Here is a 27,577-nt window from a genome sequence, read left to right on the forward strand (position 1 = left end):
AGTGAATGTAGGTGTGACGTGGAACAGAAGAGTCCAGGACTAGGGTGCAAACTCAGCAGCATTATCACAGAATGAGAGCGCTATTACTTTTAGCTTGCAAGCACGTTCCTATGTATGGATCCCTTAAAAATGTTGAGCAGTGCTCTGCAGAGAGGTTAAGCCTTCTTAAAAGCAGTTGTTTCTCTTAATCTTTTGTGGGCTTATTGGAAGACATTCACTGCCCACATGTTGAAGACTGCTGGTGTGAGCTACCTGCCCCTGATGCTGACAGATTGGAGACTACTGACAGAATAGCAAGAAAAAACCTCCCAACAACCCCAAATCCAGGCTTCTGAGAGAGCAGATATGCATGCACTTCTGTAGGCCTGGTTTCCCTATATTTCAGCATTGATTTGCTCCCAGGCAGCTCTGGAAGCTGCTGCATACCACCTTGTGAGGGGTCTGCTGCAGGGATGTCGGGGTTAGGACCAGATGCTGACCCTCCGTGGCTCGCAGTAAAGTGATTTATTTATCAGCTCGCTTATTCACAACCAGAGAAACTCTGTATGAGAGAGTGGAATTACAAGAGATTAAGGGAACAATATTTTTCCTTTAATACTTTTTAATATAGCAGAGTGGGTCCAATAAAACACGTGGTAGCTTGCGGACAGGCCCGGCTCGTGGTAACACACCTACCGCAGCGGTGAGCAGCAGCAGAAGGGAGGTGTGGTGGCTTGTGGAGATGGAAAGGGCTGGAGCTGCTGCAGGTATTTGCTTCGTCAGGCCTCTGCTGCTTGTCGTGTTTTCCCTGCTGGCTGCTCTGCAGAGGGTAGTTGTGTGCTGCAGTGCTGGGGCTGGAGATTTTTTAAGAACATTTTTAAGTGCAGTCCCCACTGCTGGAGATTTTTTAAGAACAGGTAAGACGAACATTTTGTCGAGGTGGTAATAGGTATTTTTGATGTCAAAAGAATAGACAGCCTAGTTCTGTCGTGTTTTCTTTGTCTTTATGAAACCATGGGATAGCTGCACATTTCAGGGAGTGCAAGCCATTCTGCATGCCAAGACCGAGACACAGTTTTTGAGAGAACAAAGTATGTGCAGTTGAATACTTTTACAGGGGAAATGCATCGAAGAACTAAATGAAAATTTCACAAGCAGTATAATTTCTGGTACTTTTCAAATTACAGTGCTTGACTTAAAACCTTAGTGTATTTTCTGCACTTTAAACTTTTTCTGTGAGTATATGTGTATTTTATATCTGATATTTTGCAACTGGGTTAAAAACTACTCCATCATTTTCTTGTTCTGTCTTTACAGATCCTAATTTTGTACGTACTTTCCTTACAACGTACCGCTCCTTTTGCAAGCCCCAGGAACTGCTGAGTTTACTGATAGAAAGGTAAGCAGCGGTCACCCTTTCTGAAGACATTGAAAGGCTTTGTGTATTTACCTGCTCCTTTTCTTCTCAGGTTCTCAGGGCCGTGTGGCACGTGTTTTAGTGAAATTCATAAAGCAGTAATTTCTAAAATGGGATACAGCGATGCAGGTTTTTAATGCAAGCTTCCTTTTCCCGGTTTGTTCAATTAGTTATGTAAATTAAGTGTTGGCTAGAGCGCTTGGTGTGCCTCAGCTTGGGGGTGGTACCGTTTTGAACTGCTTAACTTGATCGTGAGAGTGTATTTGAGTATGCCAAAGTCTCAATGCAAATAAGAACGGAAATGTTCTGAGCAGTTTGTGTGAAAGGCACAGACTCTTCATGTAAACAGCATTTTAATACGGTGTGATAACACCGCTCTTAAGCTTTCTTCTAATCTTCACTTAATCAAGCTAGCAGGTAGTTAAAAACATTCTATCCTTAGTCTAGACATCTTGTGATGACCAGAGAACTAGCGAATTACTGGGCAAGAGCTGGGTGTGTAGGCAGTACCTAGCCAGGGGAGGAGGGAATTCCAGGCAAACTGGATATTAGATGAGTGCTTGAGTTTCACTGCGCTGCATTTTTTTTTTTTTTTTTAAATGCAGTAGCTCTTCATGCCCTACGTAAAGGGTTTGTGTTTTATCTTAATTGTCATCGGTTTTTTGGTTCTTGTATTCATAGGTTTGAAATCCCAGAGCCTGAGCCGACTGAAGCAGACAGACTGGCAATCGAGAAAGGAGAGCAGCCTATCAGTGCAGACCTGAAACGATTTCGCAAGGAATATGTCCAGCCAGTACAACTCAGGTGGATTTGCTTTTAAATTTGTTCTTTTAAAGCCAGATTTTAGTCTACTGATTACATGGTGATCCCAGAGACGGTAATCTCTTTGGGAGACTGCTGTGCTCTCAAGTAGGGATTTATCACTGTCTGCAACCAGACTAATATCCCAAACTGTGTTCTGATTAGTCATACTGACTTCTGTTGTTGTTGCAACTGTACTTGGGTTCTCTGCCGCTCGCAGCTGTGATCACCACCCACAAGAACGTTGTACGGCCGCTATGGAAAGCGGGTGTGGGTGAGATGTATAACTGAAAATGCTTCTGACTGCATTTTGAATGGGTTCCTTGTTAACAGACCCTATGAAGATAGTTTCTCTGTTTCCATTTTTTTCAGCCCTGCTGGTATTTTACTCCCTTTCCCAGCCCCGTTGATATATTTGCCCACAGACAGGGAGACTCTTGTCTGTACTGCACATTGAAAGGGGCTGCAGTGAATCTTCAAGGTCTTGCTGACCAAGCTAACTTGGGGAATAATTAAGCATTTCTAGCATGAATGAGGCTAATTGTTTCCCTGAAAGGGGATCAAGTCAGGAGGAGACACAGATCACAACCAATATTTGCCAGAACAACTTTTATTCGTTAAACTGTTTTTATTAGTAGCATCCAGATGTTGCTATTAATGGGTGATAACCATATGCACGGAACCCTCAGTTTTTGCCTTACCACACACAGTTGTTCACAGTTGCCTATTTGGAGCAACAGCCCTTTACTCAAAATGAAAGGTCATACTGACATGCCTGTATCTTCAAGGTAGGTGTTCAGAAAGTCACTTAGCAGTCCCATTTTCATCAGGCCCCTGTGTGCATATATCTAAAAAATACAAGTGTGTGTGTAATACCGTAATGTTTGTCGAGAAATAGCTCCTACCACCTTTTGGATGTAGCCAAAGTTACACAACCTCAGCGTAACCTTCACACTTGTGTGTGCCCAGGGCCTTGTACGGATTTATCAGGCCCTTGGTGTTCTCAGTTTATCAGCTGCTGTGGGTTCAGCAGGACCGCTGGTCTCCAGAGTTACCAGGCCTTGGGGAGAGCTTCACACGCTGCCTCTCAGCACACACTTCTGATTTCAGCTTGCTGTTTTCTGGTAACTGCTTCTGCATCTATCCACATAGGTGCCTGTAGAGCCCTTCGTAGAAACTCACACAGAATGGGCTTTTGTGACATAACTGGCTCAAGAGTTTAAATATCGTTGTACTGCTTTTGTTGCCGTTTTTATAGCCTCCTCTCCTAGCTAGGCTGGAAGTCTCTTGGGGACCTCCTCACAGTGCCCCTTCGTGTGGTACAAATCCTGCAGCACTGCTGACTGCCACAGCTGAGCAGGTCGAGGGGTTACCAGTGAACTGGAACCTGTAGAAAAGTTTGAGGCACCAATTAACCATGTTTCTTGCTATTAATTTCCAAAATCAATTTAGTACTTTTTGTCTTCATGTGTTATGTTTGAGCTGTTGGAAACCTGTGCCCTGTTTCAGAGTTTCCAGGGTTTTTGGTTTTGGTTTCTGGTTTCTTTCCTTGTTGGAGAGATGAGGATACCTCTTATCATGACAGCTACTCTTTGCTGTCTAATTTTTTAAAATTATAAGTAGTATATATATATTATTTTACTCTTTGCTGTGGTTGGTGAGCTGAGTCTACTTACTGGTGCCTGCTTGATGAGACACGTGGTTTAAAGCTGCTAAGCACACACCCTTCTATGGCTTATAGCCACTCTTTGAATTTCAGTGATACTACATGTTTCTAGGAGACACCACATGTTTCTAGTAGCTTGAAACTCTGAACTGTCTTACAGCTGAAAATAAATGCCTGAATTTGAGCTGTTAGGTTGATAATGCGCAGAACTTTCTAAATGCCAGTATTGGTAATAACATTAACCTCTACTACAGAGAGATCTGAGCTTTGGGAAGAAGGTGGAGAATGTGAAGATGCTTATCCCTCCCTCCCTTCCTTTTTTCCCTCCCCAGTGCTTACTCTCTATCTCAGAAAATGCTGTAGACATGCTGTGCAGTGCACAGGTGTGGAAACAGTAATGGCTTTGACTAGGCAAAATGCATGTGAGGTGATGAGAAAGAGGAGGTGCTAAGCTGGAATTGCAGTCAAGCAGAAGCAGGCAATCCTTCTTGCTTTTTCGGTATTACTGCCATGATATCTCAAAGGCAAAGATTGATCAGATAAGATCCTGTATTACTGCTGTTGGCAATTTGTTTCAAAACATCATCCCTTTTGACGGTGTCATTAATTTCCAGCCTAAATGATCTGTTTGAGTAGCCATTCTTTCACGTTATTCTTTAACTTACACACTGGGGAGAACTATTTAATTCTCCGTGTGTTCACGTAGTGCACCTTTCATTTGACTAAGCTAAACCAGCCAACTTCTCCAGTGCTGTGACTCACAACAGACTGGCAGATTACCATCAGTTGTCTGCCCTGTCCCTCCCAGATGTTCCTGCCCGGACTCTACAGGGCTGAGCCACCCCAAACAGTGGTCTGGGACACAATTAGCACTAGCTTAATTTAACATCCTGAGCTGCAAAGAGTCGGGGAGTTCAGCAGCACTCTGCATACAGCTGAGCCTCTTCCACAAAGGCAATGGGGCAGGAGTGACCACGTCTCACTGTCACCATCTCTGGGTATGTGGGCTCTCTGTTAACCCCATCATCCCGTCCCATTGGCACAGGGAAAATACGTTGTACTAGTTGATGTAGGAGATGTTTGCTTGTCCTTCAGGTAAGGCAATACGGTGCACCCCGATAAATCAAAAGTGTTGAGGCACAAGCTCAACCTGTTTACCTGAAAAAGAGGCAAAACTATTTTTTTATTCTGTTACACCCAAAGAGCAGAAGGCAGAAGAGCAGTTGTAGTTCACTTTTAGAGGTGAGAAAGTTTAGTGTTATCCTTAAAGGAAGTACAGGATCTAGTACAGTCCTTTATGTAATTAAAAAGTTGTGGAAGTAGGGCAGTAGGGCATTTGCAACAACTTCTGAGCTGAAATTTGTGTATGTGAAAGAAACTGTTACAAATTTGTTTCTTATCAAATGGGGGATCCTAATTAGTTTTTCTAGTTAAAAATAAATGATCAGAAAATTAAATTAAAAATGCTAGTTTTATCTGATTTTGATAAGTTTTTTCCTCTTCTGAAATCACCTCAGTGCTAGCATTCTTTATATAAGATTTTAAAAAGCCACCAAACTATTTGCTAGGACTATAAAATTAAGTTTTAAACACCTGGGGACTTCTGTGGTCATTGGTGCCATGCTTAGTCTTTGTTCTGCCTCTCTGTCTGTATGTATTTGATAGTCATCACCACATGAATCTGTAACTCAGGTTTTGTAGAATCGTGTTTCACTCAGCATTTACATGGAAGTCCTTAAAGACAAAACATAATGATTTATTTCTTCTCTCCTTCCTCAGAATATTAAATGTTTTTCGTCACTGGGTAGAGCACCATTTTTACGATTTTGAAAGAGATCCGGAGTTACTAGAGAGATTGGAGACATTTATTTCCAGTGTAAGAGGTATGGCAACTGGTGGTCCTGTTGTTTTTCCACATTTTGGTACAACCTTCTGGTCTAATCCTGGCAGTTTTTAGGCATGAGAATATCTTTACACACATGAGTAATTTTAATGCCTTTAATTGCGCTGTTTGAGACTCTCCTTTACGTGAGCAAGCTTTGGCCTGGAGCCTAAACAACTACCAAAGATTACTTCAAGCTTTATGATATTTACCTTCAGTGTATTTACTTCTAGACAGTAATGTTCATCCTTGGCTGACTCTACAATAGAGCTGTTAGAATTCAGACTGTCACCTTCCTCCTCCCTGTGTTGTATTCGTAGAGAATTCCTTCCACATTGGTTACAGAGATTAGGTTTTTTTCCCATTATCTTCTTTTCCCATTTATTGAAAGTTCCAGCTGAAAATCATTATCCTTTTAGGAGAGGATACTTGACCCCCTGGGTATCGCTTCCTCTGGAGCAATCCCTTACAAACTAGCGCATTTTTTGGCAGCCTGTGTGGAGGGCAACAGCTATTTTAATCATTATCCTGGCAATTCTAGACTTTACTTTTCAGATTGCCAGACTATACGTTGGGCAATATAATTCTGAGAGAAACTTAGAGAACAGTAGTTTCTTTTGCAGAGGTCTTCATGCTAACTGTTGCTGACCAGAGAGGAATAATTCAATTTTGGTTAGTCCCTTGAAAGCTATTTGCTTGACCTGCTGAAGGTACTGTCCATCTTGTCCCCTATTTTGTGTACTGTAAATGTTGGACTGACATTGTAAACATGTATTTCTCTCATCTTTTTGTTCTGCAGTGCACTAGTACGGCATGGTGCAACGGTCTCACTTGAAGCTTGTTTAATTTTTAGTTTTCCTTTAAGTAGATGAAGCTAGCAGTCAAAGTAAAGATGGTTGCAACTGGGGGGAAAAAGTAAAATACAGTTTATACAGGGTCACTTTTCTTCTACTCAGAAACTGTCAGTAGATGTGGTTAAGCACAACTGGGCACCCAAAAATTTGTTTGCATCTGTCTATTTGTTGACTGATACAGGTGCGAGAACTCAGAAGAAGAAAAAAAAAAATAGGGAACTACAAACCTAATTAATTTGCATGCAGAAATGCAGAATTTTGAGTGTATGTACAATATTGGAGGGGATTGGTTTTATTAAATGATGAGAAGTCATTTAAGATGGTATTAAAAAAGGAGGGTTTTTTACGGTTTTTGTTTTGCAGGAAAATCCATGAAGAAGTGGGTGGAATCAATTGCTAAAATCATCAAGAGGAAGAAAGCTCAAGCAAATGGAATTAGTCACAACATCACCTTTGAGAGCCCGCCTCCCCCCATCGAGTGGCACATTTGGCGCGTTGGGCACAGCGAAATGCTGGACCTCATGACTCTGCATCCCATAGAAATTGCTCGACAGCTGACACTCCTTGAGTCTGACCTTTACAGGTAGGGATTGATTCTTTTTCAGATTATTTGAGGAAGAAAAAGTCCTAATTCGTAGAATCAGTCAACAGTATGTCCTCTTGACTTTTAGAGTTAATGGAAAAAGGTTTTCTTGCTTTCTGTTTGCTATCAAAATACGCAAGGCAAAAAAAAAAGAAGTTTTTTCATCTCTGTATCAGACTTCTGACAACGTAAGTACGGGAAGGACACTGAAATATTACGAGTAGATAATAACTGCATTGTCTCCTTGTTAAAAGCAAACCTAATGTTACATTAATAAGAAAGGCTTGTCACAGCATAAAAAGAGAACATGATTGTCTCTGCTCCTCTTTCATAGCTGCACAGCAGAGGCCTGGGTGTTCTGTGCAATACCCATAGCCCTGGTACGTCAGGGTCCTCTCATCTGATCCTGAAGAGCTTTTTTAGTCTGGTACCATACATACTCCCCTGTTTCCTACCTCTAATAAATAGAGCTAGCCTTGATGTGAGAGCTAGGTTTTGCTGGGTAGAAATTCTTTAAGGTCCTACAAAACTTGAAGGTGAAGCATCCTTTTGTGCTTCAGTGACAGCAGGGTTTCTGTTGAAATAGGCCACTTTTCCAGCAGGTTGCTGAAAGTACTTCAGCTTCCTATTTTAAAATTGTAACTGTCTTTAAGTTGCTTTCTCATGCTTTCAGGAAATTAAACTTACTCCTTTGTGACTTTCTTATCTGAAAATACTTATTCAAAAATGCCAGTTTCAATTAAGATAAAAATATATTTCTTTCTGTACTCAAATACTCGCCAAAAACTTATTTTAAGCAACTGTTTTGCAGCAGATTAGATTGGATTGTATTTGTGAAATATCAAGTCGTGATTAAGGGAAGAAATAATCTTTTAATGCAAACGCAGAACATACAATTATTGTTTGTATTGAGCATTCTTCTGCATCTTGTTTTGTCATTATCAGGGCAGTACAGCCTTCTGAACTCGTTGGTAGCGTGTGGACTAAAGAAGATAAGGAAATTAACTCCCCAAATCTATTGAAAATGATTCGTCATACTACAAACCTTACTCTTTGGTTTGAAAAGTAAGTACAGGTGGTGATAGTGTAGTGGCATTAACTCCTGCTGAACTTCAGAAAGAAGCATTTTTCTATTTGATTTCTGTTGCCTTGAATCTGGAGATTGCTGTAGAGTATCACAGTAATTTCAGGTTTTGGGTCAAGGGTGCGTGCCATGCTAATCGCATATGCTCCCTCTTCCTGGGACTGGAAGATAATTTTTTTTTTCCAGTTACATCCACTTGGTCAGCACAAACCTTGCTTGCATTTGTACAGTACATCAAAAGGTGCTGAAGGCAGTGCGGGACTCAGCACCGCTTTTCTGCATCTCTGGTGAAAGCAGTCGGGTCTGTCCCCTTGTCTCAGTCTCTCTCCCTTCTCGTGTGAGATGACCATGTACTTCTGAGGGCATGGCCAGTGCTGCAGATTGTGTGTCTGTACCTAGTGAGTTTAAAATGGAGAGACAGAGGCATGAGAGTCACCCTGCTTACCCTGGATCGTGCTTGAGGTTTGCTTTATTGGTTTACAGGATATGCCAAAACCTTTCTTGCTTTCCAACTTGAACATATGTAAGACATGTTTCAAGAATCTCAAGTACAAATTTATGTAAGAGAGCCAAAGTGTGCACACTGGATGTACTGTACAGCTTTTGCTTGGAAAATTTTGGGTTTGTAGCTAGCAAAATGTCAGATTTTATTTATCAGTGTTTCTCAAATTATGGCTTTTGATTAGGTGCATAGTGGAAACGGAGAACTTTGAAGAGCGAGTGGCTGTGCTGAGCAGGATTATAGAAATCCTGCAAGTTTTTCAAGATCTGAATAATTTCAATGGTGTTTTGGAGATCGTCAGTGCAATGAACTCTGTGTCCGTGTACAGACTAGATCACACGTTTGAGGTACGTTTTGGGCATTGCTCTTGGGGGAAAAAAAAAAATCAGAATACAGAAAAGTATCTCACGCCCTTCTGAGGTGAAATCTATAGTATTCCTATCACACTTGCTTTCAGTGAAGAAAAGTGTGAAATGTTCAAAGTTACTTATGAGAAAACGAGATGGGCTGGGTGTCCCAAAGGGTTTGTAAAGGCAAGTGGAGTTTTTCAGCAGATTTTTTCTTACGTGTATTCAGCCCAAAAAGTGGAAATGCTGTGGCCATTTGGTTGTTGTTCATTTACCTGTCTGAAATAACAGAATCATTCAGGTTGGAAAAGACCCTTGGGATCATCAAGCCCAACCATCAACCCTACTCTACAAGGTTTTCCCCTACACCACATCCCCCAACATCTCATCCAAATGACCCTTATGAAAAACCTGCCGCTTCAGTCCAGAGTTCTATGGGTATGAAGAGGAGGATCCCAGGGCTGAGAACCCTGGACTGGAACACTTGAACAGCATTTCCTACTAACGCAGGAAATGAGGGTAGAAGGGCATGGGGAGGGGATAGCTAAAACTTGGATTTTTGACTGATCACAAGAACTTCTCTTGGCTGAGTCTCAGAAAATTCAGACTGTCAGAGGCACAAACAAATAGCTGCTGAAATGGTTTAGGTGGACGGTAGGAAGAGAGGCTACTACACAAGTAGCGATTCCATTTTTCACTTGCCAAGGAAAGAATTGCCTAGGATTTGGCAGCAAAGGCTGCCTTGACTAAAACAGAAAAGGAAGTATGAATAAAATGTTTTGAGTTTTATATGTCTTTGAAAGGCAGTATGAAGATTTCAAGTTAAATTCCAAATTAAATGTTTAATTTTTATTAAAGACCAGCATGATACTTGTAAGTTGATAGACAAAATAATAGTCTGTTTACAGTAGCCTCATCATTCACATGACTAAAGTGGTCTGATAGTGCTGTGTCCAGAGCAAACCATTTACAAAAGAGGTTCTTTCAAATCTGAATTTCACTTCCTAAGTTTTGCTAAGAGAACTAGGGAATTGCCTTGGTTTTGCTAACTGTGCTATTGAGAAGATTTGCATCCCTATTTTTTTCTTTGATCACTTAGGCACTACAGGAAAGAAAAAAAAGAGTTTTGGATGAAGCAGTAGAATTAAGTCAAGATCATTTTAAAAAGTATCTAGCTAAGCTCAAGTCAATCAATCCACCCTGTGTGCCTTTCTTTGGTAAGTAACACCGGGGCCAGCTAATCCTGTGTGCATTGTCAGTCTTAAGCTGAGTTTGATGCAGATGTGTTACTATTGTTTAAAGTGTTCAAGGTTGTGTTTAACTCTAAAAAACTTAATATAACATGTGACTTTAGACCTCCTAGGTTTGTAATGTTTTTAGACTTCATAGAATGGTTTGGGTTGGAAGGGACCTTAAAGATCATCTAGTTCCAACCACTTGCCATGGGCAGGGACACCTTCCACTAGATAAGATAAAAGATGTAGTGTCTTTCATGTAAAATTTATTTTTCTAGTTTAGTATACAGATTACTGGTATTATACTGGTATGAATATTACCTTACTTTGTTTAGCACCGCCTCCACATCGGTGATCTGTTTATGGCAATGACCTGAAGATGGTTTTTGCCTAACTCAGAAACTCATGTGAAGGAGATAAAACATCTTAACTTCAGTGATAAATTGTTCCGATGTAAAATGCAAACTTGATTCATTCTTGGCAGTCAGTAAACTGTTGGAGTGAAAGGGAATGGTCTAAATGTGCTCAGACTTTTCCATCATTCATTAGAAAGCATGAAATCTGCCCTTGGAATGAAAATGAAATTCAATAAATACTTCTCTTTTTATCAGGAATATACCTAACAAATATTTTGAAGACAGAAGAAGGGAATCCTGACTTCCTTAAAAGACAAGGGAAAGAATTAATTAACTTCAGTAAGAGGAGAAAAGTGGCTGAAATTACAGGAGAAATTCAGCAGTATCAAAACCAGCCTTACTGTTTACGGATAGAGCCAGAAATTCGGGTAATCACATGTTAAGTTATTTGTTTTGAGGGTAGGAGAGGGAAAAGAATGTACACAACAAAAAAATGACAGTCTTCTAGTACTAGACCTAATCTTGCATGAAAGTGGCCATCAGAAGAGGGGGGAACAGCAGCTGGTAGACAACGAAGTACCACTGCAAAGGACTGGCCAGAAGTGGGGATTTACTTGTTTGGATTCCATGTCCCAGGTCTTGTTCATCCCTGATGGTTCTGCAGGCTGGTCTCAGAGAGAATTTTTAGCAATAAAACAGAATGAGTAAGACATACTGACTAAACAGCAGAACTTTTGGAAGAAAAAACAGTTGCCTTTCACCTAAAATGCTCTGTACATGCCTAGTGCACTTTGTCCTTCCGACATTCTGTAACAGCACCTCTGACAGAACCCTCCTGGCCCTGCAGACAGAATCACAGAATCATTCAGGTTGGAAAAGCCCCTCGGGATCACCGAGTCCAACCCTCAGCCCGACTCTACAAAGTTCTCCCCTACCCCACATCCCCCCACAGCTCATCCCAACGGCCCTGAAACCCCCCCAGGGATGGGGACTCCCCCCTCCCTGGGCAGCCTATTCCACTCTCGGACCACTCTTGCTGGGAAACATTTTCTCCTCCTGCCCAGCCTGACCCTCCCCTGTGGCAGTTTCCAGCCGTTCCCTCTTGTCCTGTCCCTGATCCCCTGGGAGCAGAGCCCAGCCCCAGCCTCTCTGCAATGTCCTGTCAGGAGCTGCAGAGAGGGATGAGGGCTCCCCTCAGCCTCCTCCTCCTCACACTGAACACTCCCAGCTCCTTCCCTGGCTCCTCACAGGATTGATTCTCCAGCCCTTCCCCAGCCTCGTTGCCCTCCTCTGCCCTCGCTCCAGCCCCTCGAGATCTCTTGTGTTGGGGTGCCCAAACCTGGACACAACCCTCCAGGTGTGGCCTCCCCAGTGCCGAGCACAGGGGGACTGTCACCTCCCTGCTCCTGCTGCTCACACTAGTTCTAATCCAAGCCAGGAGGCCGTTGGCTTTCTTGGCCACCCGGGCACGCTGCTGGTTCCTGTTCAGCTGCTTGTCAGTGAGAACCCCCAGACCCTTCTCCTCCAGACAGCTCCAGCCGCCCCTCCCCGAGCCTGTAGCCATGCAGGGGGGTGTTGTGGCCCAAGGGCAGGACCTGGCACTTGGCCTTCTTGAAGCTCATGTGTCGTTCAGCACAAACACCCACCACTGTTCAGCACGGCAGGCGCTAAGCAGATGTGGGGATGCACCAGTGTCCACCAGCGTTACCTTTAGAAACGAGAGGATGCTCAAGTAGTTACTTACCTAAGACAAAGGCTAGTGAATCCCGGATGATTTGAAGGTATTTAAATGCTGAAACAGCAATGAGCCGTGTAACTGTAGGTAGGTGTTTTTTTATGGAGGCAATAATGATGGACAAGCGTAGCTTTAAGTACCCAGCACTTCCCAATCGCAGGGCTAATTCCAGAAAACAGCAGCATGGACAGCTCTCCATCTCAGCAGCGGGCAGGAAGCAACAGAGAAGTGGGTTACGTGAAAAATTAAACAGGCAATAATACTGCTGTTTAACATGGTTTTTGTGTTGCCTGTTTAATTGCTGTGGCCATGTCTGGAAAGGCTTTAGATTTTCAGTGTTGATAAGCCAAGGAAGTACGTTCAGCTCAAGGGAGGGCAGGATTGGTGCTGCAGAAAGCAGGGGTGGAAACGCTGTGGCTCACCACGCAGAGACACCAGCTGCAGCAGGAGCAGCTAAGCGGGACCGCCGGGTGTTCAGGGAGCCCGGTCCTGTGCTCTGTCCCTGCCTCTGACCTCCTGCTTTTGTCCTCCATCCCATCCTGGGCTTCGTAGTCAACTCATCACCTCCAGAGCACCTCTGAGAGACAGCACTAGCACAGCCTTCGCTTCCGCCACCGTCTCAGGTTTTTCCTGGAAATAAGCTTCACAGTAGTGAAAAGCAAGGATTGAAATCAGCGGCTTATAAGCATTTCATTAAAATTCTGTGTATGTGCTTATTTTTTAAATATTATTGATTCTTGTTTCCTTTAGAAATTCTTTGAAAATCTCAATCCTATGGGGAAGATACCAGAAAAGGAGTTTACAGATTATTTGTTCAACAAGTCATTAGAAATTGAACCTCGAAACTGCAAGCAACCACCCAGATTTGTAAGTCTTGTCCTGCAGACTAAATAGCTGAAGTCCACTGTGAAAAAAAAATTAACTCAATATGCCATATATACTTCCTTCAGAATTATGTATCATCAGATTATTTTTCAGCAAAACTTGATTTAAAAATACTTTTATTTCAGATATTTTTTGCTACTCAAACATACTACCTTTGGCTTATTTTAGAATTAACATTTTTTTTCCCCAAAGCCTAAAATATTACTATTTAAATTTGAGTTTCTTACCATACAGCCATTTGATAGAATACGTAATAACATTTCTTATTTCACACTATCAAGAAACCTGATAAAATATTAATTGAAATATGGATTTTACACATAATTAATGTGTTACATTTTCTTTAAGTAAAGGTTAATTTCTGTTTGGCTCTAAATATTTTGCATTGTTGCAAAAATTGAAGAATTGACAAGGTGCGGCCTTCTTGTTGACAAAATATATTTCAATTCAAAGGAGCAGCAATTTTGTCTTTTTTAAAAAATAGCTACTGGAGCCCAGCATTCATTTTAAGCCAAAAGATTGCTCTGTACAGCACTGGGGTTTTATACATTGTAATTGTGCTTCTCAGTAGCTGGAGACATCTAATTTTTGGGAGAGCTCTAAATCATTTTAGCAATCACATGTTAGAGAAATGAGTGAGATGATACTACAAATACAGCAAGAAAACAACAGAAATTACTGTTGCAAAAACGCTGCTTACAGTAATTTCTCTAAAATGTTTTCTAAAAATAGATAATTCGTGCTGCCAGTCTTGGTCAACTGGGTATGAATTCTTTATGGTTCATGATTTCCAAACTAGACATTCTTCTTGGAGTTTCAGGAAAGTCCCGTTCCGGGTACTCTAATGTGGTAGAGTCATGCCTACCCCTGTAGGATTGGAACATAATTCATCTTCAAAGAACCAGCTTTGATCTGTGCTGTGTTACACCTGAGTCTAATGAGGCTTTTTTCATTCACACCAGTAATGTGTGTGTAAGAATTTTGTCCTGACTAACCCCGAGCACGTAGACAACGTGTGTCTGAGCGCGTCCTTGCCCTTGGACGCGTGTAGGGGCCTGGTGACCTTCTGTGGTGTAAGCACAGAGCCTCTCCTACGATGCTGTTACAAGGCTCTTTTGCAGGCCTGGAGGGGGGCACTTAAAATAACTTGCTTTTTCCCAAGGTTGTAACTTGTTCTTCCTGGTGTTTTGTCCTGGTTGGTGTGCATCTGAAACTTGATTCATCATAGCTGTGGGAAAAAAAAAAAAAAAAAAAAAAAAAATTATTAAGCTGGGGGGAAAAAAATGCATTAAGCTGCATCCGTAACTTTTCAGTAGGGTCCTGCTGTATAGATAACTACAGACTGTACCTCAAGCCAATTGTAGAAAGGCTGTACCATTTTTTAAGGTGTATTTGATATTTGATAAGTGCTTTTTAAAAAAGGTCTCATAGAGACTTGGCAGCTTTGCTATCTGAAATGTTAGCAGTACTAACCAGCTTTACTTTCTCCAGCCTAGAAAAACAACATACCCTCTGAAATCTCCTGGGATAAGGCCCAATACCGGCAGACACGGCTCCACCTCTGGCACCTTGAGAAGTCATCCACTGCCACTTGAAAAGGAACCAAGTAAGATAAGTTTCAGTAGAATCACTGAGGCAGAGCATGAATCAACAGTATCGGCACCAACTTCTCCGAACACACCGTCTACGCCACCAGTGTCTGCTTCTTCAGAGTTCAGTGTGTTTTTAGACATCGATCTCAACAGTTCTTATGGTAAAAATGTGCAGTATGATTTAATAATTGTTGCTGCTGTCCCTCAGGCTTCCAAAATGTATTGGGGTATACACCAGACTTTAAAAAAACAAACAAACAAAAAAAACCAAAACCAAAAAAAACCCACAACCAAACCAACCACTTAAGAATTTAGTTGTGGACTGTGAAGTTGTGTCAGTGTTAATGTGTACTGTGGTTTGGAAATCCCTGCTGTAAGTAGTTAAAGAACAAGTGACATTTCCAGTCTCTTTACCTGCTGGAGCTGAGGCAGTCTGTTATGGGAGACATCCCCATGAGGCACTCCTGCCTGCTTTACCACGTATGGCACGTCTGTAAGGAGAAATGGTGCCGAGGGGCCTGGCATCCGCACCAGTGGGTGTTTCTGGAGTGGGCTTGTGCACTGAACACCCCTCAGTGGTTCTGGTTTAATTTCCTTTGAAGGGAATCCACCAGTCTGTATGTGATCCGAAGCGCCAGAAGCAGGGATGGGCAGGACACTCGCTCCGAAACGCAGTCTTGATTAAAAAACCAACACTCTTAGTTCAGATGCGCTGATAACGCTCGTGAGCTCTGCCTGTAGCTGTGAGCAGCTCCTTAGGCTCAAAAGCAGCGCCTGGCAGGCCTTGGCTCTGCTCTAAGGGGGCTGCAGACTCAGCAGGTGGGTTAAGCCGGGGGGGGGCAAAAACGACAAAAAAATTTTATATGGTAAATTATGAGAGCGTTTGGGCTACAGAGGAAGCAAACAACAACATGGTAGTGTCAGGACAGAGTGGAATAATGAAGTTTAATTCCCAGCATAACTTAGAATCTCTGGTTCAGGAATGTTTTTACACAGGAAGGTTTTTAATTCATGTTAGTAATAGATAAACTTGGAGAGTATCGTGATCTTAGGGGCATTCACACACAGGCATGTTGCTGTAGTGCAGTTGTTTGGAAGGCCTTTAATTGATTTTTCATTTAACAGGTAACAATAGCATCTTCGCTCCCGTCAGTTTGCCACAGTCAAGTGAGTATCATAATTCTGTTAAGTGTTTCATTTAACTCTGCTTTTTCTGGCTTTGGGAGAGCTGAATGGGAATTAAAATCTGAAATCTGGGATGAAAACGGGGGCTGCGTTCATTAGGGTTTTTCATAGAGGATTTTTTGCACAGGTTTTAGATAAAAAAACTAAAGCAGTCTGTGAAGTGTAAAAACTGTATAGTTTGGTTTATTTTCCCTCCAGCCTCTGGCACGATTGTGCCTCTGTTTGGAATGTCCTTGGTGATTATTTTGTTTGACTAATGCTACAAATTAAGCCGTCTGATAATTTCACATTACCACTTAGTGAAAATACAATTTCACATTACCACTTAGTGAATATATTCTATTGCTAGGAAAGAAGAGGGGCTTTTTTGTACCACAGCTGTGAGTGATATCCTGTATTAATCTGTTTTCAACTTCTCTATTTACTCCGTTATTACACAGGCACATAGACTTTTTCATAATGTGTTTAAAATTTCAAACTGGAGAGCACAGGTACCTAATGCACTGATACAAAGTTCTGTGCATTTCTAAAAGGAAAAAAAGCGTGTGACAAAAGTCACAAATACAGGTTGGGGGGGTTGTGTTGTTTCTTAACTTTGAGGATTTCTTTTTTTGGTCTCTGTAAAAAGGAGGGATTAGAAATGTCCTAAAACGCTGTAAGAGTTAATCTCATCTGTTCAGTGTATAATTCCCCTGCTTTAGAAGTGTTGCAGACCTGTTAACAAAGCCTCTAAATTTCTGAATTTGAACGTGTACCCATATGGCAGAGAGAACAAACCTTCCATGTAACTGAGGCATGTGGGCAAACCGCAGGCACTGTGGTAAACGAGGGGTGTGTGTGCGTGTGTGAATTCTGCAATAGAGAGAGGATTGCAGAGGAAGTTATTTAAGTGCTCACTAGGAGTTCACTTTATTTTTCTGTCCTTTAGCATTGCCTGCTAACTGTTGATGTGTATCTTTGATACTGGGAACAGGAGACCACTTTGTGAGGCCTATATCTGATTAAAGAAATGAATGAGAATTTCATACGACTGAGGTTAAGGGTTCGTGTTGCTGTTGAGCACAAAGATCTGCTTATTTGAGTCGCTTCTAGTTTGGCTTAGTATTCTAGCATATGTTCCTCAGATATGGCACAAGCAGTAAAATTACCTGCATTTCTCTCTCTCCAGAGACTTTCTTCAGCTCATGGGGTAGCTTTCCTAAATTAAGTGATGAGCCTCAAAACCCTCCTCCACTTCCGCCACGAAAAAAGATGGATCAGGATGCTTCTAATGCTAAGGTATTTCTGTCCTATATTGAGTAACTTTGATTATAAATCAGGGAACATAAAGAATAATTAGGGTTGGAGAAGACTTCTAAGATCTTTTGGTTGGAAAAGACCTCTAAGATCATGGAGCTGAACCACCTAGCCACGCAGGTGTAAACGCAGTGCTCTCCTTGCCCTTTTGGAGTTTCGGGTTCCCAGCATCCAAACTTCTGCTAGCTAATTCAGAACCACAGTGGCACATTCGGATCAAAGGCACAGCTACACCAGTATTATGTTTCTGATCACACCAGCAGCAGAAATCAAGAGAATCTTCTGTCTGAAGATACATTATTTTATCTAAACATCTATGTTTCTTACAACGTTATCTTCTCTGTGATGTTGTAGGGAAGTTTAAAGGCGGATGACGATCCTCCAGCAATTCCACCGCGGCAGCCGCCACCTCCAAAGATACAACCTCGTGCTCCTGCTTACACCACCCCCTTCGAGCAGCCGCTGCACAGCCCTCCTCCTCCACCCCCCCGGGACCCTCTTCCCGATACTCCACCACCGGTACCGCTCCGGCCGCCCGAACACTTCATCAACTGCCCCCTAAACCTCCAGCCGCCGCCGGTGGGACGCTCGCACAGAGATCCCGAGTGGTTCCGGGAGGCGAGCACGGGCCCCAGCTCTCCCGGCACCCCTCCCAGCACACCCTCTCCCAGGGTGCTGCGCCGCTGCTGCGTCATCAGCACCAGTCACAACAACCTTGTCCACCCGCCGGCGCCCCCGGTCCCTCCCCGGCACAATTCGAGCCCTCAGTTACCAAAACTGCCACCAAAGACTTACAAAAGGGAGCTCTCCCACCCTCCTTTGCACAGACTGTCTTTGCTAGAAAATGCAGAAACTCCTCAATGACCTTAGCCATAGTAGTCATTGACACTGGAATAGTATTTGTAAAGTTCCTTTTTTTTTTTTTATTTATTCAAAAAAGGCAGTGTATTTTACTACTTTCACAAATTATGCTCTTAAAGTGCTGCTGATCGGAGAAAAAAAAAAAAAGTTTGAATTGGAAAAATAAGACTCCACACACTCTAGCCTGCGTCTGTTTGACAGCATTACCCTCAGGTGATCAGCAGCATTGCCTTGTTTCACCTCCTCAGTGCCGACAGTTATGCCAGTATACACACACACAAAAAAAAATCTATCTTTTGCACTGTAAACTACACTAAATGAATTTAAACTGACATCATTTAATTGCACTGAGCCAAAAAAAGGTGCGTCTGTGGAATTTTTTCAAATTTGAGCACTAGTGGCCTTTTTTAACTAAAAACCAAGAACAACGGGGTGATTACCCAACACGAGGATATACAGTGTTACTGATTTTAAACCTCTGGCCACTTGCCTTTTGAACTTCATGTAAGCTTGGAGGTTCGTGAGTGACAGCTACTGTTCTCAAATATTTTCATGCCATGTCTTAATTGCCATTGATTTGCTGCTGAAGACGAAAAAGAAAAACAGGTTTGAATCTAAATACCAAAATATTCAGTTGGTCTTGATTATTTTGAGAAAGGATCGACAAGGACATTGCCTTGGATATTGGAAAGGATCCCTAGTACTTAGCATGCATCTTGTTCAGATGTGCCTTTTTGTTTTGGTAGGCAAAGGTGTCTTAAGCTAAAGAGTTGTCTACTGTTCTGGAGAACAAAGCTATATGCCATGTATGTACAATTGTTTATATTGTATATTTACAGATAATGCTAATAACCTGTATAAATTTAAGTGACTTGAGGCCTATAATACAGTCTGCTACTCTTGCGATCTTATGCAGTCAGAAGTGTTTCCTCTGGCTTAGGAACAGTCTTGCCTTCCAAACCTAATAACTTTCTTTAGATCTCACTTAACTTAATCGTGAATCCATTTTGGAAATTGGTAGCATTTAAACCAGCAAACACTTAAAGCTTTATTAAACTTTTTAAACTGATAAGTGAATGGAACTTTTATTTGCCAGTTGAACTACTTGTTTGAACTGGTGTGAGAGTGAGTCTGTTTTACTGGTAGTACTGTAGCAGCATTTATAAAGTGGCCAGAAGCCACATTTTATTTACTGGTCTGTGGCCTTTTACTGTGCTTTGTATCAGAGTTCTTAACAAGATTAATAAATCACCCCAGTCTTAATTTTTAAGAGCTTGAGCAGTGCGTGTTCCTTGTAAGGACAAGGTTGGGAGTTGGATTTAAGTACAACTTTGGCAATACAAAATGCCACAATTTTCCATGCTGCTGGTCGTCCTTCGGTCTGCCGCTGGGCTGCGAAGCTTCAAGGCAGTTGAGCCCGATACACAACAGCTCCCCGGGAGTTTAACCTTTCCCTAACCCATCGGATGCCTTGGCCCCTCGGGATGGAGAAGTGGTTTCCATTTTTTCTGGCTCCTGGCCGGAGGAAGAGCACTGTGCTGGGATCTGCACCAGCTCAGGCTTCTAAGTCACACTCTGGCTTTTCATCAGCCTGTCTATACTGCTCCCACCATCTCCGGCATTCCCTCTGGAAAAGGAGAGGAGATAAGATTGTTCTCCTGGGAAGATGTATTTTGCCATCTGTCTCTTGGACATTCTCCTCCTACTGCCTGCCCCTTCATGCTCCTTCCTGAGGAAGAAGAGAGGGGTAGAATCTATTCGTGCAAGGGGCAGAAGACCCTTTATGAAGGAGAGCTGCTTCATTTTGCAAAAATAATGTTCAAGAAGTCCCAGATTTGCGTGAACTGGGAGTGCAGGAAATGAACAATGCCTTGATAATGGTTTTTCCTCTGCAGCTCGTAACTTTTCTGTACATTTGGGAAGAACTCTTCAATTTGTATCTGATGGTGAAATTCAGTTCAGTGAAGTACTCCCCCAATGCTCTCTACATAGAAAAGGCAGGCTGTCAGGTTTCACTGTTCCAATGATCTGCAGAATAAGCTGAACAAGTGAAATTTTTTATTTAGTTCCTTGTATTAAGTCTGAAGTCCTCACCAGCAGCTATTGTTAAACGAGATGAGTAATATTTTTTCAGACTTTTACATTTTTTGTGGTGTTGAAGGGGAAAAAAATCCTCTCCCAAATTTTAGAATATAGAGATGTTAGCTTTATACCTTCCTATACGAGTGCTTAGACCAGAAGCATTTTCAATATCCCATTTTAAACTATATCACAGCTTTATATTTTAGTCCTGACTTAGCAAAGCCTTTACTGGATCATTTTAAGCTGAGCATCTGCTGATCAGTAATGGCTTCCCTACATATCAAAGTACTTCCCTCCAGCGAGACCTTTGTGAGGTTCTGGCATGTGATAGACTTTAAGTTTAAACTTGTGGAAGCAGAAGTGTGTGTTTATTAGAGTTATTCCTGAAATGATGCTGCACAGGGATGTCAGTCTCAGAACAGCCCTTTTAAGTGCCAACTTACATTTTATGTTGACAGCCTACAGAAGTACCTGGGGGGCTGTGAAACGAATGCTTCCTCCTTTTAACTCAAACCTGATCGTGAAAGGGTGAGTTTGGGCAGCAGTTCTAAATTCCACACCAAAGCCAGAGGAAAAGAAATATTTAACTTTCAGCGGGGCCCAGAATGGTTTGATTAGAAAAAATAGTGATGCGGTTAACAAAATCTCAAGCCTTGGTTGTTGTTCTCCGTTAGATTAACACTGACATGGGTAGGTATTCCTGCAAGAGCCTCTCGCTGCTACCTGGGGATGTTCTGGGCAGCAAAGATGACTGGTTCCTGGTGGGCCTTCATGCCCCGTCCTCTGCCATGGACGAACAGGACAGACACAAGCCTGTGAGTCCACGTTGCTGTTTTGCCAGCGGCAGGTCCTGTGAAGCAAGTCCCCGACCTCACCACCTTCCTCAGCTGCTCACCTCTTCTCCCCTTCAACTGTGCCTCGTCGTGCTCTGAACCGGATGTGGAAAAGGATCCTGTGGGTTTTTTTCTTGCAGGCTGGGCTTAAAGCATAATCACCCACAGCTGCTCAACAGCAGCACTGGGACAGTGAAGCTCCAGGAGGATGAGGGGAGAGGAGAGCAGGGACCTCTCGTATTAAGTATCCCAACAAGGACAATAACGTGAAAATACAAGATACTTGTGCTAGCAGGCAGCAGCTAAACGCCAGCCCTAGCTGCATTTCCCGTGCATGAAGTGTGACTCTTACCTTTACAGAGCCAGTTCTGGAGTTAATCTAAAGTACATAAATCACAGCATGATCCAGAAAAAGGACCTTGCTTATGGATAACTTACCACACAATTAAACTGTCCTCCAAGCATAACAGGAGCTAGAAAATACAAAGAACTGTTCCAAGGCAGGGCGGCGATGCCAGCGGCATGAAGTACGGTGGGAACAGCAACACGTTCCCCAAGTAACTGTTTGGCTGTGGAAGTGGTTGAAGGCAGGCAGATTCCCAACCGTGCGGTTCCAGGGAATGCCAAGACAGTAATAAATAACATTTCAGTTACTTCAAAATTAGAGGGATACATAAAAAGAGAAGAAAAAAAAAATGCTAGAGGGGAAAAATATGAAATTGCTGGGTTTGAAGTTGGCTTGTGTGGGAAAAGGCAGTTCCCTCTGAAAAGTGCAGATAAACAGATGGAATGTGATGGCAGTTAACAGCAGAAGAAACATCTTTTCTAGTTGTTATCAGTGATCCTATTTTGAGTTACTGAGTTTTAGCGTTTCAACCTGCTCTGGAGGCAGAATAACTTCTTTGGGTGCTATGATATTGCTGTAGTAGATCAAAACCAAGAAGGGATGAAAGGAACCATCTTTTTTATTTCTTATTTTTTTCCAGATTTACTCCTTTCAGAAATACACCACAAGTCTGAATATACCATTTGGAATCCCTAGCAACTGCAGTAACATCTCCCTGGGCAAGGGAGCAAGCTACAAAATAAGTAATGAAAACTTTCTTCCCTGTGTCCAAGGAAAAAATCAAAAGCCTTTGCACTTAGAGGTGTTGATGCACAGTCAACCCCTACTTAGCTGCTTTTTGAAAGCCTTTTTATAAGCTTAAATGTGGAATGAGGGTCTGTAACACCTGTGATTTCTAGCAATCCCCTGGCTTTAGCGGGATGGAGTCCCTGTGCCGCGTACAGGCTGTACTGAGTAACTTGTGAAGTCGGTTTTTAATCACTGCGTGCTGTCGGCCAGTTCACACGTGGAAAGTTTTCTTCAGGGCTGGTGTTTAACACGATGGGGTAAATCGGGAAGGTTTGACTTTGCTGCCAGGTGAGCTCCTGCCTGCGGCCTCCAAACGGAGGTTTCTCGGCTCTGAGGGAAGGCGCGCAAGGCCGCCGCACCCGGCCGAGCGATGGCCGCCCGTGTTCTCTCCTGTGCTGCCAACTAAAAACATGTAAAAAGTACATTTTTTCTGTCAAGCAAGGGGAGCCCGGCACACTCTGTCGTGTAATGAACTTGCCGGAGAGCGGGTCAGGAGGGGAGAGGGTCGGCAGGGAACTGCCGGGGGGGGCGGCCGCCGCCATTTCCTCCCGGGGAGGGGCCGCGCCGCCTCAGTGCCGCGGCCATGGCGGGCTTCGTCAGGGAGCTGGAGCGGCGGGGCGGGCCGGCGCTGCGGCTGGAGCAGCGGGCGGCGGGCGGGGTGGGCTGCGTGGTGTGGGACGCGGCGCTGGTGCTCGCCAAGTTCCTGGAGACCGGAGCTTGTCCCCTCGCCCGCCGCCACGTCCTAGAGCTGGGCGCCGGCACCGGCGCTGTCGGCATCATGGCGGCCACGCTGGGGTGAGCGGCGGCGGCGGCCAGGGCAGAGCGGGGAGGGCCCGGGGAAGGGGCAGGTCCCTGCTGCCTCTTTCTCCACGTGTTATCTACGTGAAATCTTTTTAAATTCTCGAAAAAAAGGCGCGTTTTGTGTGCGCGCGCCGTGGCGAGGGGCTGGGCCGTGACGCTGTGTGTGTGTGTTACAGGGCAAACGTGACAGTCACCGACCTTGAGGAGCTGCAGGAGCTGCTGATGGTTAATATAGAGAACAACAAACACCTGGTCACAGGGTCAGTCCGAGCCAAGGTACTGAAATGGTTTGTATGATCCTTTAATGTTTCTGTTCGGCTCTAGCGGGGCTTCTCCCCTTGCTTTGTTAAATTGCTAAATATACTTGAAAACCCAGCTGTGAAAGGGAAGCTCGGTATAGGACCATAGTTAACTTTATGCTTGGTCCTTTAGTAGTACCTCTTGTGTGATTACTGAAGCTTGTTTTCACCTTTTTTTTTTTTGCCTCTTTTTAGGGGTGAAGATGTAACAGAATTTCAGCCTCCCCCCGATTACATACTAATGGCCGATTGCATTTACTATGAGGAGGTAAACAAGGATTTTTCAAAACCCCTATAGAAAACTTGTTTGGGAAGGGTGTGGGTTCAACGTGAGAAGTGTTCAAATAAATATACTTGCACCTTGGTCCCCGTGGTTTAGAGGAAGACATAGAGCAACACTGCAAAAGGCATTTTTAACAGATTCAAGGCCATTTGAAAGTCAACCAGAGACTTTTTTACTTTAAAAAAATCCCAAACTTAGTATTTGTGCCTCCCTCTTTATTTTTTTTCTTTACACTGGGAATGAAGTGTGAAGCAAAACATTGCGACTGATAGTTGTGAACTGTTTAATGCATTGGTAAATGAAATTTAATAGTGCCACATCAGCACCATTTGGGTTCTCCTCACGCTTCCCTTTGGAAGGCAGAAGGAAAAACCACGCTGCACCTAAGTGGTTGTTGTAGTCTGCCCCATCTTCCTCAGCTGGAGCTCTGTGGGATGTGTAGAGAGAGCTGACAGAAGTTGCAGGAAAAGAGAAATGACCTTGAAGAACCCCCTGTCCCAGTGCCCTTTCAGTGGTCTTACCAGCCTCTTGAACTGGCTCCCTGCACGCCAGTCCTCTTTCCATGCGCAGTGGTCTGGATCTGAGCCGTGTTCCAAGAATGGCTGAGAAAACTCTCACTTTTGAAACATGACAAAAAATAGTCATTGTTGTGTGCCTCAAGGAAATGCCCACTCAGCAGGATGGGATGTTTTTGGCTTTGATGCTGGTTCAGTTTTCTTGGTCGGTCTGTGGAACTCTACTATGCAGTCTTCCTTTCTCCTCTGCTTCCCAGCTTGCCCCCACGTTCTTTTTGTCCCAGTTAAAGTACTAAAAATAACACTCTGAAAAGCAAAACTGGAAAGTGCTCTCTTGGGTGAAGACTTTCTCTAGTTAGAGGGTATAGTACTAGTAAAATGAACTTGAAATCTAAGTAGGAAATACTTAACCTCTTTTGGGCAGTCATTAGAACCGTTACTGAAGACACTGAAAGACCTTACTGGCCCTGATACGTGTGTCTTGTGCTGTTACGAACAGAGGACTATGGGAAAGAATCCTGAAATTGAGAGAAAATACTTTGAGGTAAGTGTTTTTAACATGTGCTTTTTGAACACTAGGAAAATAACGGATGCAGGAGGGCTTTGGATTGGATCAGCTGAACATCAGTGACAGTTCCTACACTTATAAATTCAGGTTGACCACACAATGTAGAGTTTGTAGCCAGAGAAGCCCGTTTGTCTTTAGAAGGGGCAGAAAATTTGGATGGTGATGCTTGAAGTTAATTGTCCGACTTATCAGTAGAGACTTTCTGGATACTCAGTGAGCTTTCCTTCCCTCAAAAGGTCAAACTAAACTTTCTTGCCTTACTAATCTTGTGATACCTTCCAGATTTGTAAAAGGGCCGCCATACGTGAGGCAATACCTGTCAAAAGCAAAACGTTTTTGTAGGAGGAAGTGAATTAGCAGTTGGTTGCTGCCTTCTTTCAGCAGTGGTTGTCAGTGGTTGTGAAGATTAAAATTAGTCTGGTGAAAATTCATTTTCTTTTAGCATGTTCCATTGAAATCAGAGGGAAAACACAGGTAAAGTTTACCAGAGTAGCTCAGAGGCTGAAGACTCTCTGCTGAGTGATACAGCTGCTTTTGCAAAAATTTGCCCCCCTGTACTGAGAGACCATTAATAGGTGATGTAATTAAATAGTCTATCTGTATCTTCTGTGCGGGTAAAGAAAGGAACACGGGTAACAGCTGAATCCCTCCTGAGGTTGTGGGGATGATCAGTGCAGGATTTAACTCTGCACCCGTGAAGTCTGCTGAAAAGCATCCCTTGTGCAGGAGCACTGGATAACACGTAATAATAATAGTGTAAAAAGGGAAGGGCAAGAATTCTGGGGTGATTTGTACGTGTTAATAAAAGCACCTCTTTGATAATTAGCCCTGCCTCGAACTCTCGCAGGGACGAGGTGCTGCTCCCACAATAAATACAATAGGAGTAGGTGTTTCTGAATGATTTCTGCTTTCTTGTCGTTTATTTCCTTCCTTAACTTGCCAGGGTTCAGCTGAGTTAATCTTCTGAGCACACTGCAGAGTCAATGCTAGGGTTTTTTAGCCTTTTTTCTCCCCCCTCCCCTCCAGCTGAGAAGGTTGGCAGCCAGAGACAGGTGCTGTGGTTTGGCTTAGCACTTTGGAGACTGGAAGAAGCAAAATGTTTTATCACAAGCTTTTAGATTTTTCTTAAATATTGCAAAGTGTCTGTAACTTTGACTTGGCACTGGAGTAGTTAAAACGAGGGTAAACGTGCTGCATGGGGGGAAAAATATCTTGCATGTCTGTAGAGGCCTTTAGAGGAATGGTCTGAGCATGGTGGCTCCAGCCTCCTAAGGCTTCTTGCCCTCGTGCAGTATTTTGTGAGGCCTTTTTAACAGAAAATGCTTAGTTCAGAAGGGCACTTGGTGTCATTTCAGTTGTTTTGTGTGTTCTCTGCTAACCAGCTGCTTCAGATGGACTTTGAGCTGGAAAAAATTCCCCTGGATAAGCACGACGAGGAGTATCGCAGCGAAGACATTCATATCGTGAACATCCACAGGAAACAAACGGTAGGTTAATTTAACTGGCGCAGTAAACTCTGCCAGGAATTCCCAGGGCTGCTGCTGTTGACTTGGCACAGCGTGAGCGTTCCAGGGGTGAAGCTCTAAACTCACTGTGAAATACCATTAGGGACCCCGTGAAACCACGGAGCAGAACCCTGCGCGTACAGAGGAGCTGCTTTGTCCTGAAACCCAGAACTCTGCTCTTTGTCTTCAGCAGGACCATCTTTGAGCTGCGTGCTGACTTGCTCTTCTGCTTCCTCGCTGTAGTGCAGTGCGGTCTCAAAACGGGAGTTTTGAGGCACCAAAGAAATAAAAATAATACGCCCACTGCTGCTTTTAGTGCTGTCTGCTCTGCTGCACAGCCCTCTCCCCAAAACCAGTCTCAGGGTCCTACTTAGCACCTGTCTGGGTTGGTTAGATCATTCTTTGGTTAATTGATGGAGAAGACGGTTATGCATGAAGAAAATATTTTGCGTATTGTGCTGACACAACGTGTGGGTCCAGTGCTTCAACAAAACCGGGTCACTTAAAAATCTATACTTTGTATTTTTAAATCGCTTCACAGAATTTTCCATCGTGTGATCCCTGACCGCAGTGTCTGTCCTCTGGCAGAGCTCTGGAGAAGAGGGAGAGGGTGTAGAATAACACCACAAAGGGACTGTCTCCAGCGTGGTTTGTGACTCATCTGCAGAAAACGGCTTCTGGATGGTGGACTTGGCATGAGGCACCAGAAGAAGCGGGCTCGTTAGACGAGATCCACCGTTAGCGCCTTGCGAGAGGACAGATGTGAGCTGCTGGTGTCTGCAGGCTGAGGCAGGCAGAAAATGGAACCAGAGCAGTGCTGGATGCGTGTTCTGGTTACCTCTGCCTGGCAGAGCGGCGGGCGGTTTCCCGAGGGCTCGCGCAGCAGATCCGAGGACACCGCACCCCAGTCTCCGTGAGGAGAAAACTCTGCGAGCGGGCTCGATCGCACAGCCCCAGGTAGCCAGTCAATAAAACTTTGACACTTGAGATGGGTCTTGGATGGTGGGGTGGTTTGGGATTTTTTTTTTTTTTTTTTTTCCTCCCCAGCCTGTGATTTCTGTGTGGTTCCTGCATTGTTGGGCATCTCCAGGAGCAGGAGCTGTCGTGGTGGTAGGTCCTACACAGCTACGACACGCAGACGGTCCCTGCACCTGTGCAGAGTTGGTTTTCCTTTTGATTTCGCAAGCCCTTTCGTGGTGCAAGGATCTGTTAAAAGTTTGACACCTTCAAACGATTCTGGTGAGCGGGTTTGTTGTTGCTGTTGGTGTCCCTCACCAAGCTGCCTCTCCTTGCCGC

General features: G+C 43.6%; 2 protein-coding genes across 4 annotated transcripts in view; both read left to right on the top strand.

The window, feature by feature from the left end:
- SOS2 (SOS Ras/Rho guanine nucleotide exchange factor 2) overlaps positions 1-19,530 on the top strand; it is a 56,021-nt gene extending 36,491 nt beyond the window's left edge. For both annotated transcript variants that reach the window (XM_074909025.1, XM_074909026.1), the window contains 13 exons: positions 1,297-1,378; positions 2,078-2,200; positions 5,643-5,746; positions 6,963-7,182; positions 8,128-8,247; positions 8,953-9,115; positions 10,215-10,332; positions 10,962-11,134; positions 13,192-13,308; positions 14,818-15,079; positions 16,044-16,085; positions 17,272-17,381; positions 17,754-19,530. In XM_074909025.1, coding sequence (XP_074765126.1) covers positions 1,297-1,378; positions 2,078-2,200; positions 5,643-5,746; positions 6,963-7,182; positions 8,128-8,247; positions 8,953-9,115; positions 10,215-10,332; positions 10,962-11,134; positions 13,192-13,308; positions 14,818-15,079; positions 16,044-16,085; positions 17,272-17,381; positions 17,754-18,263 — 2,144 coding nt within the window. In that variant the 3' untranslated portion in view covers positions 18,264-19,530. The remainder of the gene's footprint in view (positions 1-1,296; positions 1,379-2,077; positions 2,201-5,642; positions 5,747-6,962; positions 7,183-8,127; positions 8,248-8,952; positions 9,116-10,214; positions 10,333-10,961; positions 11,135-13,191; positions 13,309-14,817; positions 15,080-16,043; positions 16,086-17,271; positions 17,382-17,753) is intronic.
- Positions 19,531-22,893: 3,363 nt separating this feature from the next.
- On the top strand, positions 22,894-27,577 carry VCPKMT (valosin containing protein lysine methyltransferase). 2 transcript variants are annotated; one of them, XM_074909377.1, is made up of 6 exons: positions 22,894-23,105; positions 23,288-23,398; positions 23,606-23,678; positions 24,633-24,752; positions 26,159-26,263; positions 26,823-27,577. In XM_074909377.1, exons 1-6 carry the CDS (start codon positions 22,894-22,896, stop codon positions 26,844-26,846), a joined length of 645 nt encoding a protein of 214 aa, XP_074765478.1. In that variant the 3' UTR covers positions 26,847-27,577. The 2 variants fall into 2 exon arrangements, with proteins under 2 accessions (XP_074765478.1, XP_074765477.1); XM_074909376.1 differs by having other exon boundaries at positions 26,870-27,577.

Source organism: Athene noctua, chromosome 6 (genome assembly GCF_965140245.1).
Source record: "Athene noctua chromosome 6, bAthNoc1.hap1.1, whole genome shotgun sequence".
Lineage (NCBI taxonomy): Eukaryota > Metazoa > Chordata > Aves > Strigiformes > Strigidae > Athene > Athene noctua.

Coding starts and splice junctions, on each gene's coding strand:
- VCPKMT (XM_074909376.1), top strand. CDS start 22,894: ATGGCGGGCTTCGTCAGGGAGCTGGAGCGGCGGGGCGGGCCGGCGCTG. Junction 23,399..23,605: donor CGAGCCAAGGTACTGAAATG/GTTTGTATGATC, acceptor GCCTCTTTTTAG/GGGTGAAGATGTAACAGAAT. Junction 24,753..26,158: donor TTGAGAGAAAATACTTTGAG/GTAAGTGTTTTT, acceptor TCTGCTAACCAG/CTGCTTCAGATGGACTTTGA.